The sequence below is a fragment of the Bos mutus genome, chromosome 10, assembly GCF_027580195.1.
Source record: "Bos mutus isolate GX-2022 chromosome 10, NWIPB_WYAK_1.1, whole genome shotgun sequence".
In the NCBI taxonomy this organism is placed as follows: Eukaryota; Metazoa; Chordata; class Mammalia; order Artiodactyla; family Bovidae; genus Bos; species Bos mutus.
In genome coordinates, this window is record NC_091626.1 from 29,102,211 (window position 1) to 29,122,484 (window position 20,274).

The 20,274-nt window shown below is 44.0% G+C and overlaps 1 protein-coding gene across 2 annotated transcripts in view; it reads left to right on the forward strand.

The window, feature by feature from the left end:
* The window catches only part of ZFYVE26 (zinc finger FYVE-type containing 26), a 71,875-nt gene that overhangs the window by 29,340 nt on the left and 22,261 nt on the right, over nucleotides 1-20,274 (forward strand). For both annotated transcript variants that reach the window (XM_070377665.1, XM_070377666.1), the window contains exons 21-29: nucleotides 202-947; nucleotides 2,781-2,977; nucleotides 6,947-7,051; nucleotides 8,727-8,849; nucleotides 9,236-9,412; nucleotides 15,186-15,432; nucleotides 16,165-16,263; nucleotides 18,661-18,824; nucleotides 19,854-19,990. In XM_070377665.1, coding sequence (XP_070233766.1) covers nucleotides 202-947; nucleotides 2,781-2,977; nucleotides 6,947-7,051; nucleotides 8,727-8,849; nucleotides 9,236-9,412; nucleotides 15,186-15,432; nucleotides 16,165-16,263; nucleotides 18,661-18,824; nucleotides 19,854-19,990 — 1,995 coding nt within the window. The remainder of the gene's footprint in view (nucleotides 1-201; nucleotides 948-2,780; nucleotides 2,978-6,946; nucleotides 7,052-8,726; nucleotides 8,850-9,235; nucleotides 9,413-15,185; nucleotides 15,433-16,164; nucleotides 16,264-18,660; nucleotides 18,825-19,853; nucleotides 19,991-20,274) is intronic.

Sequence of the window (20,274 nt, forward strand, 5' to 3'; positions counted from 1 at the left end):
CAGATGTGTTATTAAGTAAAAAAGCAAGGGGCAGGGCATTGGGTCTAATAGGCTGCCTTTTGAGTTAAAAAGAGGAGGGGATTAGGGGCAAACAGAGAGTCTGCATTTACCTCTGTTTGTTTAAACGTAAAGAAATTTGGAGATTGAGTGATGGTGCCCAGGTACTCAAGCCTTGCGTGCCCTCTGCTTCTTTCCCTCCAGGCTGGCAGCCCTCCTGGCCCAAGAGGGTCTGAGCCTGAGCGTGCCACAGGTCATTGTCAACTGCTGCTGCGAGCCCCTCACCCTCTGCTCCTCCAGGCAGAGCAAGCAGACATCAGCCCTTCTGACCCGCCTGGGCACCCTGGCCCAGCTGCACACCTCCCGCTGCCTGGATGACCTCCCACTTTCCACGCTGAGCTGCCTGAAGTCAACTGAGAACCCCACACTGGAGAGAAAGCCCCCTTCCTCTCCGAGGGACTCATCACCCCCAGCCCTCACCTCCTCCGCCTTGGCCTTTCTGAAGTCCCGCTCGAAGCTGCTGGCTACTGTGGCCTGTCTGGGGGCTTCCCGGGGGTCAAAGGTCACCAAGCCCAGCTTGTCTTGGAAGGAGCTTCGTGGCCGCAGGGAAGTGCCTCTGACAGCCGAGCAGGTAGCTCGGGAGTGTGAGCGTCTCCTGGAACAGTTCCCTGTGCTGGAGGCCTCCCTCCTGGCTGCCTGGGAACCCCTCCGAGGGTCCTCCGAGCAGGGGCAGAGTCTGGCCTCGAGTCTCTGTGGCCAGGCCAGTCTGTCCACCGTCCTCCTGGGCCCCCATTCTCCCACTGCCCTGGACGTGCTCACCGAGGCCTTCGAGGAAGCCCTGGTGGCTAGAGATTGGCGCCGGGCCCTTCAGCTCACTGATGTGTACGGACAAGATATGGACGACTTGAGCAGCATACAGGATGCAGTCTTGAGCTGTGCAGCGGCTTGTGGTGAGCAGAAAGCTGTGTCTCTCTCCTTCAGCTAGTGGTAATAACATTGAGCGTTCACCGAGTGGCTCATCATGTCTGATCCTCACAGGAACTCTAGAGAAAGGTGCCGCCATAGTCTGATGATACTGAGAGGCGAGCCAGGCCCAGAGTGTGGGAAACTGCCCAGGATAGTCAGTGGTGAAGCAGAGCTTAGAACCCAAGCCCATCAAGCTTTGGGACAGGCACTCATAACCAGTATTCTCAACCCTGCATATCAGAATCATTGGCAAATGTTATAGACTACAAATATCTGAGCCCCATTGCCAGAGAGAAGGCAATGGCACCCCACTCCAGTATTCTTGCCTTGGAAAATCCCATGGACGGAGGAGCCTGGTAGGCTGCCGTCCATGGAGTTGCGAAGAGTTGGACACGACTGAGCGACTTCACTTTTACTTTTTACTTTCATGCATTGGAGAAGGAAATGGCAACCCACTCCAGTATTCTTGCCTGGAGAATCCCAGGGACGGGAGAGCCTAGTGGGCTGCCGTCTATGGGGCCGCACAGAGTCGGATACGACTGAAGCAACTTAGCAGCAGCAGCAGCATTTCCAGAAGCCCATGATAAGGTTCAGGCAAGTGTTTGCTTTAAAAGAGCAATCAGGAAAGTTTTTCTGTAAAGGGCTTTGTAAGCTCTACAGGGTTGGTGGCAACCTCTCGGATCTGTCATTACTGCATGAAATCAACCATAGACCATAAATAAGTGAGTGTGGCTATCTTCTAGTAAATCTTTATAAAAACAGACCCTTTCCCTGATGGTAAAGAACTCACCTGCCAGTGTAGGAGGCACTGGTTCGATCCCTAGTCCAGGAAGATCCCACCTGCTAACAGAGCCCATGGGACCACAACTATTGAGGTGGTCAGCTGTGCTCTAGAGCCCACCACAATGAGAAGCCACAACCACACCTGTGCTCTAGAGCCCATCACAATAAGAAGCCTGCACACCGCAACTAGAAAGTTGCCCGTGCTCACTGCAACTAGAGAAAGCCTGGGCAGTGACAAAGACCCAGTGCACTCAAGAGTAAATAAATAAATGATTTTTAAAAATTATTTAAAACATACATACACAAGGGCCTGCTAGTTAACTCCTACTATAAAAGCTCCCCAGGAGACTGACGTGTACCCAGAGGTGAGAGTGGCGACCTTCAGCCCTCCACTAGGGGGAGCAAGAGCCAGGCAGGCTGTGAGTGGGTCCTAGGCTTCTCTATGCAAAGGAGAAAATCCTTCCATGAGAAGGTAGAGAAATCCATGACCAGCTCCGAGGTCTTAATGGCTTCGAGTCTGTGTTTCAGCTCTATGATGTGGGAGTGTAAGAAAGAGAGCTTCTAAGTAAAAACAACAGTAAAAAAACAAAAAACACTTAGTTTGCCTGCAATAACTTTCAAGTCATAATGTAGGAAGCAGCATGGAAATACAGGGAAAACCAAAAGTTCTGCTGACAAGTTGAGTCTGAAACGGTGCTGTGCATGCAGCTTGCCAAACCATGGAGCTCCTCATCTGTTCTTCTGTCTTCTCTCTTTTCATTCTTTCTCCCTTTTTTCCTTTCTCCTCTCTTCTCTTCTCCTTTCTCTTCAGAAACTCCCATGACTTTGATTTCATTTGCATAAACAAGAAACAAGATACAGCATCTGTCCCCATCATAGAATTGTTCCAAGTGTAAAAACTAATTCGGGTCGGATGGATCTTCAGGACCCACCCAGCTCCTGTTTGTAAAACTGAACGCAGCCCTTCTCTTAAGAAGTAACCTGGACTCTTGAGCTCCCGTGCCAGGCTTGCTGAACATCTTTTTGTCTCGTAGACAAAGAAGGTTGGCAGTTCCTGTTTGCTGTGAAGGATGCATGGCTGAGAAGTCAGCTAACACTGCAGTTTGTGGACCGGTGGCCCCTGGAGTGGTGCCTGGAGATCCTGGCCTACTGCCTTTCAGACACAGCTGTCCAAGATGGGCTGGAGTGTGAGCTACGGAGAAAGCTCGCAGAGCTGCAGGTGTATCAGAAGGTATACGACCTGGCATAAAGAGAAAGGAAGTAGGCTTCTTACCCTGTTACCAGCTCCAGCCTGTTCTCATGTGATGGTGGATTTTAAGAAACAAAATCTAGGCCTGGCTATTTCTCTGTATCTAGCTTCTGTTCTTAGGTGAATATCGATAGGGTCTCTTACCTGGTTCCCATTGTATTGACTCCTATGATTTTAAATATATATGTGTCAGATGAGGATTAAAAATCATAACAAGATTAACACTGCAATGATGCTGTACAGTCTAAAAAGCATCTTTTTTATGTGTAGGCATACCTTTTTTTTGATGCACTTCGCTTTTTTGCATTTTGCAGATTCTACGTTTTTTACAAATTGAAGGTCTGTGGCAACCCTGTGTTGAGTGTCTCTTGGCACCATTTGTCCAATAGCATTTACTCTCTTCATGTCTCTGTGTCACATTTTGAGAATTCTCACCGTATTTCAAACTTTTTCATTATTATTATATTTGTTATGGTGATCTGTGATCAGTGAACTCTGATGTTGCTGTCACAAAAAGATTACACCTAGATGAAGGCTCAGATGCTAAAAAATAGCATTTCTTAGCAATAAAATATTTAAGGCATGTGCATTTTTCAGACAATGTACAATTTATTGACTACAGTACAGTGTAAACATAACTTTATTTGCACTGGGAAGCCAAACAATTCGTGTGACTCACTTTATTATAACATTCATTTTGTCGTCGTCTAGAATTGAACCCGCAGTACCCCCAAGGAATACCTGTATATTTGAGCTTTGTGTACATTTTATGGATATGGTGTCTTTGTTGGTGATGGTAAAGAGTTTTTATAGAATTTAATCTGTCTTCTTTAAAGATTATTTTAAACTTCAGTTAAATTTCAGTGTTGCTGTTGTTCAGTCACTTAGTTGTGTCTGACTCTGTGTGACCCCATGGACTACAACACACCAGGCTCCCCTGTCTTTTAGGGAAGTTTGCTCAAATTCATGTCCATTGAGTCAGTGATGCTATCTAACCATCTCACCCTCTGCCACCCTCTTCTGTTTTTTGCCTTTAGTCTTTCACAGCATCAGGGTCTTTTCCAATGAGTTGGCTCTTCACATCAGGTGGCCAAAGTATTGGAGCTTCACCATCAGTCCTTCCAAGGAATATTCAGGGTTAATTTCCTTTAGGATTGACTGATTTGATCTCCTTGCAGTTCAAGGGACTCTGAGGAGTCTTCTCCAGTACCACAATTCAAAAACATCAATTTGTTGACACTCAGCCTTCCTTATGGTCCCAATTCTCACTTCTGTACCTGACTACTGGAAAAATCATAGCTTTGACTATATGGACCTTTGTTGGGAAAGTGATGTCTCTGCTTTTAATACACTGTCTAGGTTTGTCATGGCTTTTCTTCCATGGAGCAAGCATCTTTTAATTTCATGGCTGCAGTCACTGTCCATAGTGATTTTAGAGACTAGGAAGATAAACTCTGTCACTGCTTCCACTTTTTTCCTTTCTGTTTGCCATGAAGTGATGGGACCGGATGCTATAATCTTCGTTTTTTGAATTTTCAGTTTTAAGTCAGCTTTTTCACTCTGCTCTTTCATCTTCATCAAGAGGCTTTTTAGTTCCTTTTCACTTTCTGTCATTTAGAGTGGTATCATCTGCATATCTGAGGTTGTTGATATTTTTCCCAGCAATCTTGATTCCAGCTTGTGATTCATCCAGCTCAGCATTTTACATGATGTACTCTGCTATACCTTGTCATTACTCCTTTTCCAATTTTGAACCAGTCTATTGTTTCATGTCCAATTCTAACTGTTGCTTCTTGACCCACATACAGGTTTCTTAGGAGACAGGTAAGGTGGTCTGGTATTCCCATCTCTTTAAGAATTTTGCCTTCTTTCACTTCTTTTTCTTGGGGATGGTTTTGGCCACCATCTCCTGTACAGTGTTACAAACCTCTGTACATAGTTCTTTAGGCACTCTGTCTAAGAGATCTAATCCCTTGAATCTATTTGTCACCTCCACTGTATAATCATAAGGGATTTTATTTAGGTCATACCTGAATGACCTAGTGGTTTTCCCTACTTTCTTCAATTTAAGCCTGAATTTTGCAATAAGGAGCTCATGATCTGAGCCACAGTCAGCTCCCAGTCTTGATTTGCTAACTGTATAGAGTTTCTCCATCTTCAGCTGCCAAGAACATAATTTGATTTTGGTACTGACCGTTTGGTGATGTCCATGTGTAGAGTCATCTCTTGGGTTGCTGGGAAATGGTGTTTACTAAGACTTTGGCCACCTCATGCAAAGAGTTGACTCATTGGAAAAGACTCTGATGCTGGGAGGGATTGAGGGCAGGAGGAGAAGGGGACGACAGAGGATGAGATGGCTGGATGGCATCACTGACTCGATGGACGTGAGTCTCAGTGAACTCCGGGACTTGGTGATGGACAGGGAGGCCTGGCATGCTGCGATTCATGGGGTCGCAAAGAGTCGGACACGACTGAACAACTGATCTGATCTGATCTGAAGACCAGTGTGTTCTCTTGGCAAAGCTCTGTTAGCCTTCGCCCAGGTTCATTTTGTACTCCAAGGCCAAACTTGCCTGTTCCTCCAGGTATCTTGGCCTTCCCACTTTTGCATTCCAATCCACTATGATGAAAAGGACACCTTTTTTTGGTGTTAGCTGTAGAAGGTCTTATAGAGCCGGTCAACTTCAGCTTCTTTGGTGTTAGTGGTTGGGGCTTAGACTTGGATTACTATGATATTGAGTAGTTTGCCTTGGAAACAAACCGAGATGATTCTGTCATTTTTGAAACTGCACCCAAGTACTGCATTTTGGATTCTTGTGTTGACTATGAGGGCTACTCCATTTCTTGTAAGAAATTGTTGCCCACAGTAGTAGATATAATGGTCATCTGAATTAAATTCACCGTTCCCATCCATTTTAGTCGGCTGATTCCTAAGATGTCAGTGTTCATTCATGTCATCTCCTGCTTGATCATGTCCAATTTTCCTTGCTTTAGGACCTAACATTTCAGGTTCCTGTGCAGTATTGCTGTATACAGCATTCGACTTTACTTTCATTCCCAGACACATCCACAGTTGAGCGTCGTTTCCACTTTAGCCCAGCCACTTCATTCTTTCTGAATCTATTAGTAATTGCCCTCTACTCTTCCCTTGTAGCATATTGTATACCTTCTGATCTGGAGACTCATTTTCTAGTGTCATATCTTTTTGCCTTTTCATACTGTTCATGGGGTTCTCAAGGCAAAAATTTCCTCAAGGTTTGCCATTTCCTCCTTCAGTGGATCGTGTTTTATGAGAACTCTTCACTATAACAATAGCCATTTTGAAAGGGATAACTGAAAGTGACAATTTCACTTTCAGTTCAACCTTTCAAGTGAAAGGTTCTTGTGATGTATGTGTTATATTCAAGATCAAGAGGCTTAGGGAGATAGATTTACGTGATACAGCTACATAACAAGTATACATATATGCTAATCTTTCCAAGTGTACTGTTAACCAGAGTCCAGAGCCCTACCAGGGAAAGTGAAAATGGCAAGTGAAAAAGATTTTCTTTCTACTCTTCCTCAGCAATTTTCATGCTGAGCTAAAATGCTGCCTGAAGGGTGATCCCACAGAGCATTCAAGCCAGAAGAATAACCTGGATAGAGTTTTGAGATGAAGGAGCAAGAGACAAGTGACCCCAGAAGACTGAACAAGCTGCAAAGGACAGAAGCCTCTGAGAACTGTCCTACAGTTGGGGCCTCCCCACTCCAAATCTTGGCTCTCTGGTTATACTTGCCAGATCGGTTCACTCATCTCTCCAAACACTCTGTCCCATTGGTTCTCATTCCCTCTCTCTCCTGGCAAGTTTGGTACAGAGACCTGGGGATGGCCCATCCCTGGAAACTCCAAGGACTTGTTCCTGGACAGAGAAACTACAGTGTGGTTTGATAGCTTTTCTTGTCTTCCCTTAGATTCTAGGTTTGCAGTCTACCCCGGTGTGGTGTAACTGGCAGGCCCTGAGGAACTGTTGTGCTGAGGACCCATCGACTGTCATGAACCTGATTCTGGAAGCCAAGGTACCATTTTCCTGGGTACTGTTCTCCTTCCTCCTCTTTCTAGATTTGCCCCTCCTTAGCCAGTTAGGTAGACTCCTTTCCATATGTCAAGGTTCACATTTTTTTCTATAATTACATAACACTCTTTTTTCTCTTTTTTATGCATGTGAAACTTACCAACATTCAGAGAAGTGTAAAGAATAAGGCAGTTAACGCTTTTGAACTAACACCCTTGTTTTCATACATGAAATTTCCTACACTGTCCACAGTAGGTACAAAATACATACCCAATGTGGAACTGCTGCACGAGCATCCTCACCTTTACTAAGATGTTACCACATTGTTCTGGCCCAGTTAGTCTCCCACTCACAGTCCGTATTGCTGCATCTTCTTGGCAATTTTGGCATCGTCCAGCTTTTTACTTTCTGCCAATAAGACGGTATCTCATCATTGTTTTAATTTACATTGTCATGATTACTAATGACCTCAACTACCTTTCCATGTGTTTGTTGGACATTGAATGCTGAGTAAATTTTTTCTTTACCCTTTAAGAAGCTGATCTGTATCATAGATCAAAATGTAGATGTGTTTATTCAGGTGCTGACTCATCCAGGGAACCTTTATTGACCACTGCTAGACAATGGTGAAACTAAAGGTCATTCAACTTAGCCTTTGCCTTTGCCTTTGCCTTTGTGCAGCTCATTATTTTGGGAAGGGGGTGGGTAGAGCGAGGGTGGGGGGCAATGTGAGACATATCCCTAGGTGATTGTGATATACCAAGTGACAGAAGCAAGCCCAGACGGTGGTGGTGGCACAGGCAGGGCATCTAATGTAGCCTGAGAGACAAGGGAACATCCTGAAGAAGGTGGCCCCAGGCAGAGTTGTGGGGAGAGCCTTCCACATGCCACCATAGAACACTCAGACGTAGCTCTGAGAATTCCACCGTCTGAAACTTTAATCCAGAGTTCACAAATTGGGGGTGGGGATGCAGGGAGTAGCAAGGGTTGATATCAATGGAATCTAACACCAACGTGTTTATTTGGCCTGTGCAATAGTGGTCTGTGGAATTTTTAGCTTTTCATATTGATTTCATTGCCAGCATTGGAAAATAGGGAGATTTTTCAATTAAAAAAAAATGTTTTTGTAATTTATTTTTTCTGGCCGTGCCACAAAGCATGTGAGAGATAACTTAGTTCCCTGATGAGGAATTGAACCCATGTCCCCTGCAGTGAAAGTGTAGAGTCTTAACCACTGGACCACCAAGGAAGCCCTAAAAATTTTTTTGAAAATTTTAACCTCTGGCAGCACGGGGCCTGCACAGTCATATGGCCACAGTCAGAGCTGAGTGGGCTCTGTCTCCTTTGACAGTCCTCTCCGTCCTGCCCACTTCCTTAGTATCTTCCCGGCACCGATACCAAGTGCTTGTGGCTGTATGTCATCTGTTTCTTTTCTATAGTCGAGCTAAGAGGAAAAGGACATCTTTAGCTGCCTACTTGCACCATTTTCAGAACTTACCTTGCCAATTGTAGTCCTTTATGATCCCACTTTAATCCCACAACGAAGTTCCCATCAACACTTCCCAAGCTGTCCTGGGGCTTTGGCAGATTCAGGACTGCTGAGAAAAACCAGGCAAGCGTTGAATGAGTGACAAGGCCTGGATTTTAAATGGGTTGAAGGCATGTGTGTTTCCTTCCAGGAGTATGAGCTGTGTGAGGAGTGGGGCTGCCTCTACCCTATTCCAAGAGAACATTTAATCAACCTACATCAGAAGCATCTCCTCCACCTTCTAGAAAGAGGAGATCATGAAAAGGCTCTGCAGGTAAGCCTCCAACTCTTCCCAGTTTTCTTTGGGGAGGGATGCAAAAGTTGGTCGAATCGGATGGCTCTGTTCCTACTGGATCCCATTCAGAGCAGTCACAGTCTCACATCTGCTCCTCCATAAGCTGGTTATAGTTACCCTGCCTGTAAGTGCCAACCCTACATTAGATGCCAGGTGGGCAGCTGGGTCCAAGATCCTGCTGATCTCTGGTCCTGTCAAAATCATCATTTGTGAAGCTAAGGAGTGGTGGGGAAAAAAAATGAGTGTAGAAAAAGGGTTAATCCAAAGTGAATAAACTGAAAGGTTCTGTTCTCAAACAAAACAAGGCTGGACTAAGAGTTCTTCTACAGGCCTCACCTTTCTCCTCTACCTTCCTCCTGCAACAGCTTCTACAAAGAATTCCCGACCCCACCATGTGCCTTGAGGTCACAGAGCAGTCCCTCGACCAGCACCCTAGCTTGGCCACTTCTCACTTCTTGGCCAACTACCTCACCACCCACTTCTATGGAGAACTGACTGCTGACCGACACCGTGAAATCCAGGCACTGTACATGGGATCCAAGGTCAGGAGGGGAAGGGGCTGTTGGGAAAGCATGCTGGTCCAGCTCCCACTTCAGAACTTGCTCTTCCAGGCACCTGCCTTCCTTGACCTGTGCTATACAAAGTCTTGACCCTAATAGCCCACCATATCCCTTAGAACTTAGCGTTGCCTACTGCTCTGCCTCCAAAGTGAATTTTACAGTCCTCCTAAGTTCTCTATATGCTTTGCCTGACATCTGCTATATCAAGGCTTCTAAATTCTGACTATGAATTAGAATCACCTGGACTTTCTAAAAATAGCAGTAGTTGACCCACACTCTAGAATAATTACAACTGAACTTTTTGGGACAGGACCTGCCTGCTTTCCAGAAGGATTCTGATGTGAAGACTTAAAACTGCTGCTTTAAATCCTTAAAACTACTCTGTGCTAAAGGAAAGGGGTCAACTGTCTATTGAAAGGTTGTTGTTGAATCACGTAAAAACACCAGGATTCTTGGCCCCCAGAGGAGAAGAATTCAATCTGGGGCCAGAGACGAGGCTTGATCACTCAGAGCTTTTGTGTAATAAAGTTTTATTAAAGTATAAAGGAGATAGAGAAAACTTCTGACATAGGCATCAGAAGGGGGCAGAAAGAGTACCCACTTGCTAGTGTTAACAATGAAGTTATATACTCTCCAATGAATCCAAAGAATGTCTGGAGGTTGTAAAGACCTCATCAGACCTACTCCCATAATTTACATTTTAAGATAACAGAAGGTTTAATCCAGAGACTGTCCTTAGGCAAGATACATTATTGTTATATAATCCTAAGCAATGTGGAGAAAGAAAAAAACTGTGTCAGAAGGTTTAATCCAGAGACTGTCCTTAGGCAAGATACATTATTGTTATATAATCCTAAGGAATGTGGAGAAAGAAAAGTTTGTCCTTTCTTCCTCCTTGAGAATTCCAGACCCCTCTCTCCTTGGGAACCCCTAGACTCCCTATCAACCTGCCTAGGAACTGACTCTCTCACTATGCAGTGGGATAACAAGTCCTTACCCTTGATGTGTAACCTAGTAGAAGAAATTACAAGCTAATTTCAGTGGAGTAGTGTTTAGGAAAAGATAAGGCCTTCTAACTCTCTGATGATTGTGGTTGCCTGTCATACTGTCCCCTGAGTATAGAACACACCGCATGAATAGAACCAGTGCTGGTAGAGCCATGAACATGACCACCAGCCTACTTGCTAAGAGTTCAACCACGTAAAATGATCCTAAAGAGGATACACCTGTTTTTCTTTTTTGGCTGTACTGTGCCTGAGTGGAATCTTTGAAGACTGGCAATGATCAGAGCCAGTGAACATATTTCAAGCCCAATGATAACAACCCCTAGGAAGAACTTAGAGTCATCATTCACCTGTAGGACCCTGGAGATGCCAGGTTTAGTTCACCTTCTATTGCTTATTCTAGCAAAGCCTCAGAAGGACAGAACGGTGACTTTAAGGATCAGGAAGAAGTCAATCATGCCTGGTTGGTCTAGGCTGGGGGTTAGGAGACCAGCACCTGTGAGCCAAATCCAGTCCTCTGCCTGCTTTTATAAATCATGTTTTATTGAAACACAAGCATGTACGCTCATTTACCAGTTGAGTAGTTGCCACAAAGACCTTATGGCCTTTGTCTGAATATTTAAAGTCTGAAATATTTACTATCTGAACCTTTCCAGAGACAGTTCCCCTCATCTTGATTGCCACCTGGAGGATTTAGCTAGGAGTCCAGCCTTACTTCCTTTTTTTTTTTTTTTTTTTTTTTTGACCCCATGGGCTGAAGCGTGCCAGGCCTCCCTGTCCATTACCAACTCCCAGAGTTTACTCAAACTCATGTCCAAGATTGTAAGAGTCGTAGGGAGATGGTGGATGTAGATGGTGTAGTAGGGAGACGTATTAATTAATCACTAATCACTAATCATTATTTTCTTTTTTTTTTTTTTTTTTTTTAATCTGAAGAATATTGGTGGGTAAAAATCAAATAAGTGACCACTGTTCAGGGTACCATTTTGCTACCGTCCCAGCAGCTTTAACAAAGGGATGTTTTCAACTAATCAGAAAAATGATTCAGCCATTAAAACATGTTTCCTTTTTTTGCTGTTCTATTCCCTGTTGGATAACTTACATTCTACACATGGCAATCATTTTATTTTATTTTTATTTTTTTACGCATCAAAAAATTTTATTTCACGTTTTCCTTAAACGTTGCTAAAGAAATATTATAGAACTCAAATAGTATTACAACCACAATCCCCAATCTTCCTACTCCAATAATTATTTTTAGGCTTAATTTTATTTTATTTTATTTTTTTTTTGAAAATTTATGCCTTTATTTCAGTTGTTGTGTTGGCAATATCAATCTTAAAATAATGATGAAAAGTTAACTCTTTCCAAATATGGGTATTTTGGGTTATGGTGAAATAGCAGTAGCTTTAAAACAGTATAGTAGCTAGATCCTACCTATCTTTTCCTGGAATGCCCACTTCAACACCAAGCTGTCAGATACATTCCTGAACTTTTGAAGACATTATAATGATGGTAATGTCAGGCCAGGATAAAGAAAAACAGAAATGATCAGAAGACTGAGGGGAAAAAGACATGAGATGGAAAAAAAAAAATAGTTCGTATTGTCGACACACCATCCAGTCTAGCAATTTTACAGACGCTTTCTGTTTGCTCGAGACAGTTTATTGCTTATGTTATTTCTTCTGTTCCTTTTTTTTTTTTTAATTTTTCAGCACTTTATTTATTTATTTATTTTTTATTTGATAAATTTAACGCCTTTTATTGCCATACCTCATTTTACTGTGCTTTGCTTTAGTGAACTTTATAGATACATGTTTTTTTTTTTTTCCTTGTTAATTTTCTGTTTAGTTGATCTATCCATAAGTGTGAGTGGGGTATTAAAGTCTCCCACTATTATTGTGTTATTGTTAATTTCTCCTTTCATACTTGTTAGAATTTGTCTTACATACTGCGGTGCTCCCATGTTGGGTGGATATATATTATATAATTGTTATATCTTCTTCTTGGATTGATCCTTTGATCATTATGTAGTGACCTTCTTTGTCTCTTTTCACAGCCTTTGTTTTAAAGTCTAATTTATCTGATACGAGTATTGTGACTCCTGCTTTCTTTTGGTCCCTATTTGCATGGAAAATCTTTTTCCAGCCCTTCACTTTCAGTCTGTATGTGTCCCCTGTTTTGAGGTGGGTCTCTTGTAGACAACATATGTAGGGGTCTTGTTTTTGTATCCATTCAGCCAGTCTTTGTCTTTTGGTTGGGGCATTCAACCCATTTACGTTTAAGGTAATTACTAATAAGTATGATCCCGTTGCCATTTACTTTATTGTTTGGGGTTCGAATTTATACACCATTTTTGTGTTTCCTGTCTAGAGAATATCCTTTAGTATTTGTTGGAGAGCTGGTTTGGTGGTGCAGAATTCTCTCAGCTTTTGCTTGTCTGAGAAGCTTTTGATTTCTCCTTCATACTTGAATGAGATCCTTGCTGGGTACAATAATCTGGGCTGTAGGTTATTTTCTTTCATCATTTTAAGTATGTCTTGCCATTCCCTCCTGGCTTGAAGAGTTTCTATTGAAAGATCAGCTGTTATCCTTATGGGAATTCCCTTGTGTGTTATTTGTTGTTTTCCCTTGCTGCTTTTAATATTTGTTCTTTGTGTTTGATCTTTGTTAATTTGATTAATATGTGTCTTGGGGTGTTTTTGCTTTGGGTTTATCCTGTTTGGGACTCTCTGGGTTTCTTGGACTTGGGTGATTATTTCCTTCCCCATTTTAGGAAGTTTTCAACTATTATCTCCTCAAGTATTTTCTCATGGTCTTTCTTTTTGTCTTCTTCTTCTGGAACCCCTATGATTGAATGTTGTAGCGTTTAATATTGTCCTGGAGGTCTCTGAGATTGTCCTCATTTCTTTTAATTTGTTTTTCTTTTATCCTCTCTGATTCATTTATTTCTACCATTCTATCTTCTAATTCACTAATCCTATCTTCTGCCTCTGTTATTCTACTATTTGTTGCCTCCAGAGTGTTTTTAATTTCATTTATTGCATTATTCATTATATATTGACTCTTTTTATTTCTTCTAGGTCCTTGTTAAACCTTTCTTGCATCTTCTCAATCCTTGTCTCCAGGCTATTTATCTGTGATTCCATTTTAATTTCAAGATTTTGGATCAATTTCACTATCATTATTTGGAATTCTTTATCAGGTAGATTCCCTATCTCTTCCTCTTTTGTTTGGTTTGGTGGGCATTTATCCTGTTCCTTTATCTGCTGGGTATTCCTCTGTCTCTTCATCTTGTTTAAATTGCTGAGTTTGGGAGTCCTTTCTGTATTCTGGCAGTTTGTGGAGTTCTCTTTATTGTGGCGTTTCCTCGCTGTGTGTAGGTATGTAGAGGTGGCTTGTCAAGGTTTCCTGGTTAGGGAAGCTTGTGTCGGTGTTCTGGTGGGTGGAGCTGTATTTCTTCTCTTTGTTCAGTCGCTGTGTGGGAGGAGGGAGGGATGCTGCAAACAAATGACACTGACGTGCGCCGCAGTGCCTCAGCCACACTGGGTCTGCCCCGCTCACGGTGCGTGTAGCCTCCTGCCCACACTGCTCAGGTTCTAGGTTGTTCCGCCGGGAACAATCCGAGGCTGGGCCTGGGTTGCATGCACCTCCCAGGTCCAAGCCGCTCAGGTTCAGGCACTCAGGTAGTCCTCAGAGGCGCAGACTCAGTTGGGGCTGCGTTTTGTGCTCTTCCCAGGTCCGAGCAGCTCAGGTGATGAGGTGTTTGGCGAGCACCAATGCTGCAACTTATCGCCTCCCCGCCACTTGGTTATCTGGGTGTAAAACCGGCGCACCTTCTCAGGCAGATGTTGACCGTCCAGACCCCCAATAAGTTTTAGTTAGCAAAGAAGCCAGTTTTATAGATAATGTCTCTCTGGGGCTGCGATTGCCCCCTTCTGGCTCTGGCTGCCTGTCACCGGAGGGGGAAGGTTTGCAGCCGGCTACCTCTGTTTAGTCCTTTGTTCCGTGCGCGGGCTGGCGGTGTCTTAGGTTAGGGCTGGCTTTTCGCATGGTAGATATCCCACAGTCTGGTTTGCTAGCCCAAATTATTTCGCTCAGATAGTGCTCAGGGTATTCAGGCCAGATTCTTACTCTCAGCGATGCAGCCCGCGCCGCGCCTCCCTGCCCAGCCCCCACTTGCTAATGGCGGATGCAGGCGTCTGCGCTGCTTCTCCGCTGGAGGAGTTACCGTAGGGCTCGCAATCTGCGAGTTTTAATTGTTTATTTATTTTTTCTCCCTGTTACGTTGTCCTCTGTGCTTCCAAAGCTCGGCACGGATTTGGCAGTGAGAAGGTTTCCTGGTGTTTGGAAACCTCTCTCTTTTTAAGACTCCCTTCCCGGGACGGACCTCCGTCCCTCCCTCTTTTGTCTCTTGTATTGTCTTTAATATTTTTTCCTACCTCCTTTCGAGGAGTTGGGTTGCTTTTCTGGGTGCCTGATGTCCTCTGCCGGCATTCAGAAGTTGTTTTGTGGAATTTACTCGACGTTTAAATGCTCTTTTGATGAATTTGTGGGGGAGAAAGTGTTTTCCCCGTCCTACTCCTCCGCCATCTTGGCGCCTTCCTTACTTCCTTTCTAAAAGACTCCCAGCCAGCTGGCCAAGAGCCCATTGGTCCCAGATACCCTTCCCACTTCCCCATGAGAATCTTGACTTTCTTCTGAAGTTCATATCCTGTTTCCTTCACGCTGGGGCTCTCCCCCACTCCCAGGTGCTGCTGACCCTGCCCGAGCAGCACCGGGCCAGCTACGCCCACCTGTCCTCCAGCCCCCTGCTCATGCTGGAGCAGCTGCTCATGAACATGAAGGTGGATTGGGCCGCTGTGGCTGTGCAGACTCTGCGCCAGCTGCTGGCTGGCCAGGAGATTGGCTTCACCACGGACGAAGTGGATGCGCTGCTTTCCAGATACGCGGGAAAAGCCCTGGATTTCCCATACCCTCTGCGGGAGAAACGCTCAGGTAACGGCCAGCGTGCTCAGGGGGAGTTCTATGTGGAGAAGGAAGTACTGTGCTCCATCCTTAGTTTCCATTTCTCCTCTTTTATGGTTTTGAGTTGATAGAGAATGAGAGGATACGCTTCAGGAGAGAGAGCTCTTTTGTATAGGAGAGATCTCGGTCTTGGAGGAAGTGGCAGGCTAACCTGAATGAAATGATGGTGGATAACCGCCATGTGCATAATAACATAAAGGTTCAGAAAACAGAACATGCTGAGAGTGCTGTCTGTCTAGCCTTGGTGCAATGGGCTCTTAAGTGCCATCACTTTGATTTGAGGACTATTCCCAGGGTCACATCAGATGTCACTAGTATGTGAGCTGACTCAGCCTCTAATAGAATGAAGAAAATTAAATAAATGAGGGCTAATGTTCCCAGCCAGCTTTTTTTTTTTTCTTACTCCCTACCCTCCAGGACTATCACTTAAATATCTTCCACTTCCCTCTGGACATCTTTAGATTTATCCTGTAAAATCCTAGTGTCTACATCATTTATCTCACATGCCTAACATAGTTTGTTTATTGAGGCATTTGAGAAGCATGCTTATGACTGTCTTAGACGCCCTTCTCTCATTCTTTGCATACCTGGTAGAATCATGGGATGACAGTGAAACCAACAGGGCTTTGAACTAAATTCCTAGCAAAACAAGTAAGGTTTGTTTATGGTAGAATGATCTGTCAACACTTTCCTTCCCTGCAGACTCTGTAATTCACCTCCAGGAGATTGTCAGTCAGGCTTCAGACCTCGAGACCTTGTCTAGGTCACCATCAGCCGAGTTCTCTTCTGCTTCTGCTCCTGGTAAGAATGAGTTCTGAGAGTTACCCATTTTTCAGTTCAGTCTTGCCTTACTCTGATTTTTTTATTCTTTTGCTGCTTTTTTCATTTCCAGTCACAACATTCTTATTGGTTTTGTTGATTTGTTCCAGCTTTGTATATCCCAGAAAACTCAACATATGAACGATTCTTATTATTTGCAATAGTATATCTATGAAGATTCCACAATGAATTAGCAAATACTGAACCATTGCTCCTAGGGAAAATATGCTTGTATGTGTGTGTATGCTTGTACGTACACAGACGTATATATACGTATATATAACATTTCACATACATTATAATCTCAAACTGAAGACAGTTCATCCCAGTAGATTCTATTTTCTTTATTGTACAAAAGAGAAAAAGAGGCTCAGAGTGTTAAAGTGACTTGCCTGAAGTCACCCCATCCACGAATGCATATTGAGCATTTGGGATTCAAACCCTGTCCAGCCATCCCCAGAAGTGAGCTTCTTGCACTCCCTGCTGCACTGTCCTCTGCTGGCTCCATTCTCTGGTCTGCTCTGTATAAGGAAGCAAAACATGACCTTATTCAACCGTAGATGAGAACCTGCATAATAACAAGCCTGCAACTCCAATTATTCACCACTCTATATGTGTCTACAAAAGCAATGCAAATACCGATTTTGAAGTTAAAAGTAGATTTTAACAAGTAGGCCACTTCACAAATACGGAATCTACCAATAAGGAGGATCGACTGTTCAGTTGTCATGTTCATTCTGGCCCAGTCCTGCAGGCAGTTATTTACGCCTGTCACCCACACCGGGTGCAAGGCCTTTGAAATCTCCTGCCATTTCTCGGTCACCCCTTTTCACCACCCTTCCACTCCAGTCTCCTGACTTCTGCCCAATGGGCTGCACTCAGAAGACGCTCAGCGAGTGTTTGTTTTGCCAACAGTCAGGAGAACAGGCTCCTGGGGAGAGGTCAACAATCCCTCTTCTTTTGGGTGCTGCTAAGAGTCACTGTGTTCCCAGTTCTCTTTTTCTGTGACATGCCAACATCATTCTGCTAGGTACCATACCATCCTTCTCCTTAGATACCATAGAGCAAAGTGGCATTTTGTGGCCCAACTTTGAGAAGGAGCCATGCTTCAGGATAATCAGCAGACCTGACAGAAGGGCTCAGGTATACAGGGATATGAGCAGCTGCACAAATCTGCATAAGGCAGCCTGAGCAGCTTTAGTGTACTTAATTTTTTCTTTATTTTTTATTATACAAAACTTCCAGTACACAAAAGTAGAGAGAACAGTGTAATGAAGTGTCACATACCTATTACTCAGTTGCAATATTTATCATCTGAGTCTGACCATTCTTGTTTCATCTGTACCCCTGTCCCTCTACTGGATTATTCTGAAACAGATCCTAGACATCATACCATTTTGTTCATAAATGAAATAGTGTCTATCTTGGGAGTTCCCTGGTGGTCTAATGGTTAGGGTTCAGGGCTTTCATAGCTATGGCTTGGGTTCAATCCCTGGTCAGCCAACTGAGATCCCACAAGCTGCATGGCATGGCCCCCCGAAAAAAAACCCCAAAAACAGTATATATCTCTGAAAGGTAAGGACATATATAAAACAAAACCATAACATCATTCTCATACCTAAAACTAAATTAATGATTCCTTATTATTATTATAAACTATCCAGTCAATATTCAGATTTCCCCAGTAATCTCATGAGGAGTTTTTTTAGGATTGGTATTTCTAGAATAAGGATGTAAATAATGTCCACACATGGCATTTGACTAAACTCTCTCTCAATAAGAATCTCTTTTAATCAATAGGTTTCCGTACCCTCTTTTTTCCTCTACCTCTTTTTTATTTGTGAAGGAAACTGGTTCACTTGTCCCATAGAGCTTCCCACACTCTGGATTTTGTTGACTGTCACCCTGTGGTAATCTGGGTCTCCGTCCCCTATGTATCCAGTACCCTGTAGATAGATCTAGAAGCTTGATTTGATTCAGGCTCAGTGTCTTTTGGCTAGTATATTTGATAGGCGGTCTTGTGCCTTCCGTCAGGAAATGCACAATGCTCTTTTTTTCTTTAAATCACCAAGTTCAGAAACATGACGTATTTATTTATTGGGCTGTGCCAGGTCTTAGTTGTGGCATGTGGCATCCAGTTCCCTGACCAAGAACTGGACCCAGGCCCCCTGCATTGGGAGCCAAGAGTCTTAGCCACTGGCCCACCAGGGAAGTCCCACACAATGCTCTTTTGGCAATCAGCCATCGATGATCATTAATTGGAGCTGTGATATCAGGAGGCTTTGTAAAATGGTACAATTCTAATTGTCTCCTTCGTTTGTCATTTATCAGCTTGACTGTTAATCACCTTTTACTCTGACTTCTGGCTCTGACTCCCAGGTGTCTCCACTGTACATTCCCCAAGTGTGAGGGAGAGGAACTTCCCCCCGAGTCAGTTGCCACTGGAGTTTGTGCCCCCGGCTACACCCCCTGCCAGGCACCAGTGGGTCCCAGATGAGAGTGAGAGCGTCTGCATGGTCTGCCGCAGGGAGCGCTTCACCATGGTAAGTCTTATCTGTCTCCAGCTTCACCTGTAGGAGAAATGAAAGTTCTCCTTCATGAGCCTGAATTTATAGTCACCTCCTGTCCCCAAGAGAGAGGGTATGTTCAGAAGGTCTAAGGCACTGAGTTTATCTTTGACCTGACCAGGATGTATTTTCTGAGTTCAGACAGAGGGTAGACCGCCCCCACTCTTGAGTAGCGTTAAATTCTAAATCTCTGCCTTTCTTATGAAATAAATGATAAGAGGCAGAGGTATTGCAGAAGGAGTGACCACACATCAGGAAATCTTGTTTCCAGCTCTTGTGTCTTTTGCAATAAGACAGGTGACCTGGTAATGGTTTTCTGTGCTGGAGCCAGAGGACTTCAGTTCTCATTCCAGCCCTACCTCTTACTTGCAATGTGACTATTAATCTTTTCATCTCAGATGCTCACTTGTAAACTGGGGGCGATGATTATTACTTGGTTCATAAACACTATAGTAACACACGTTACCACACTGAGCACAGTACCTGACTGGCATAACAGCTCAGCCCGTGGGAAAATGACGATGGTGTAGTTTCTCTGGGTTTGTTTCCTCCTCTTCTATAAAAAAGGTGTAAAATGTCTATCAACCTCTTATGATGAAATAAGGCAGTATTTGTAAAACACTTGAAAAAAGGACACTTTTTCATCATCATCAATACCTTGTAGAACTGTGTTCCTCATTGGCTGGGAAAGTCACTTCTTCCCCACTGCTTTTTATTCCGTCTTCACATGTTTCCTCCACAGACAGGTAGGGCTTGTCAGAAGCTCTTGCAAAACTGTCCATGACTTGGGCATGTTTGCCCATCAACTGAGAGATTTTTAAACGTCAGTTTTGTGAAGTCAAGGATTAGTGTGTTCTTTCTCAACAGAGGCCCAAGCACCTGATAGTCTTAGCAAGTCACAGGTGGCTCATTCCAAGGATAAATGGATTGACAGGTTGCTCACAGGTCCGGCCATCTCACTTTCTCTTCCCTACTCCTCTTTCTCTTTCCAATGACACTCCTCAGTTCAACAGGCGTCATCACTGTCGCCGCTGTGGCCGTCTGGTGTGCAGTTCCTGCTCCACCAAGAAAATGGTAGTGGAAGGCTGCCGAGAGAACCCCACCCGCGTGTGTGACCAGTGCTACAGCTACTTCAACCAAGAGTGAGTGTCCCACGGCGGGGCCACTGCAGCTGGTGACCAGTGCCCCCTCCCCCGGGGTCCTGACATACCTACAAGTCTCATGAGGGAGAGCATCTCAAATCTGAGCAGTTACAGAAGGTTTTCTTTCCACATTCACACTGAAATGCCATTAAGCCTGCGGTGTAATGGTCAACCTTGGTCGGAGAGACATCAGAGAGAGGATGTAGGGGTGCGTAGAAGCAGAGAGCAAGTGCGTGCATGATGTTCTGAGATCAGGGCCCTGGGTTCTTTGGCCTGTCCCCTAA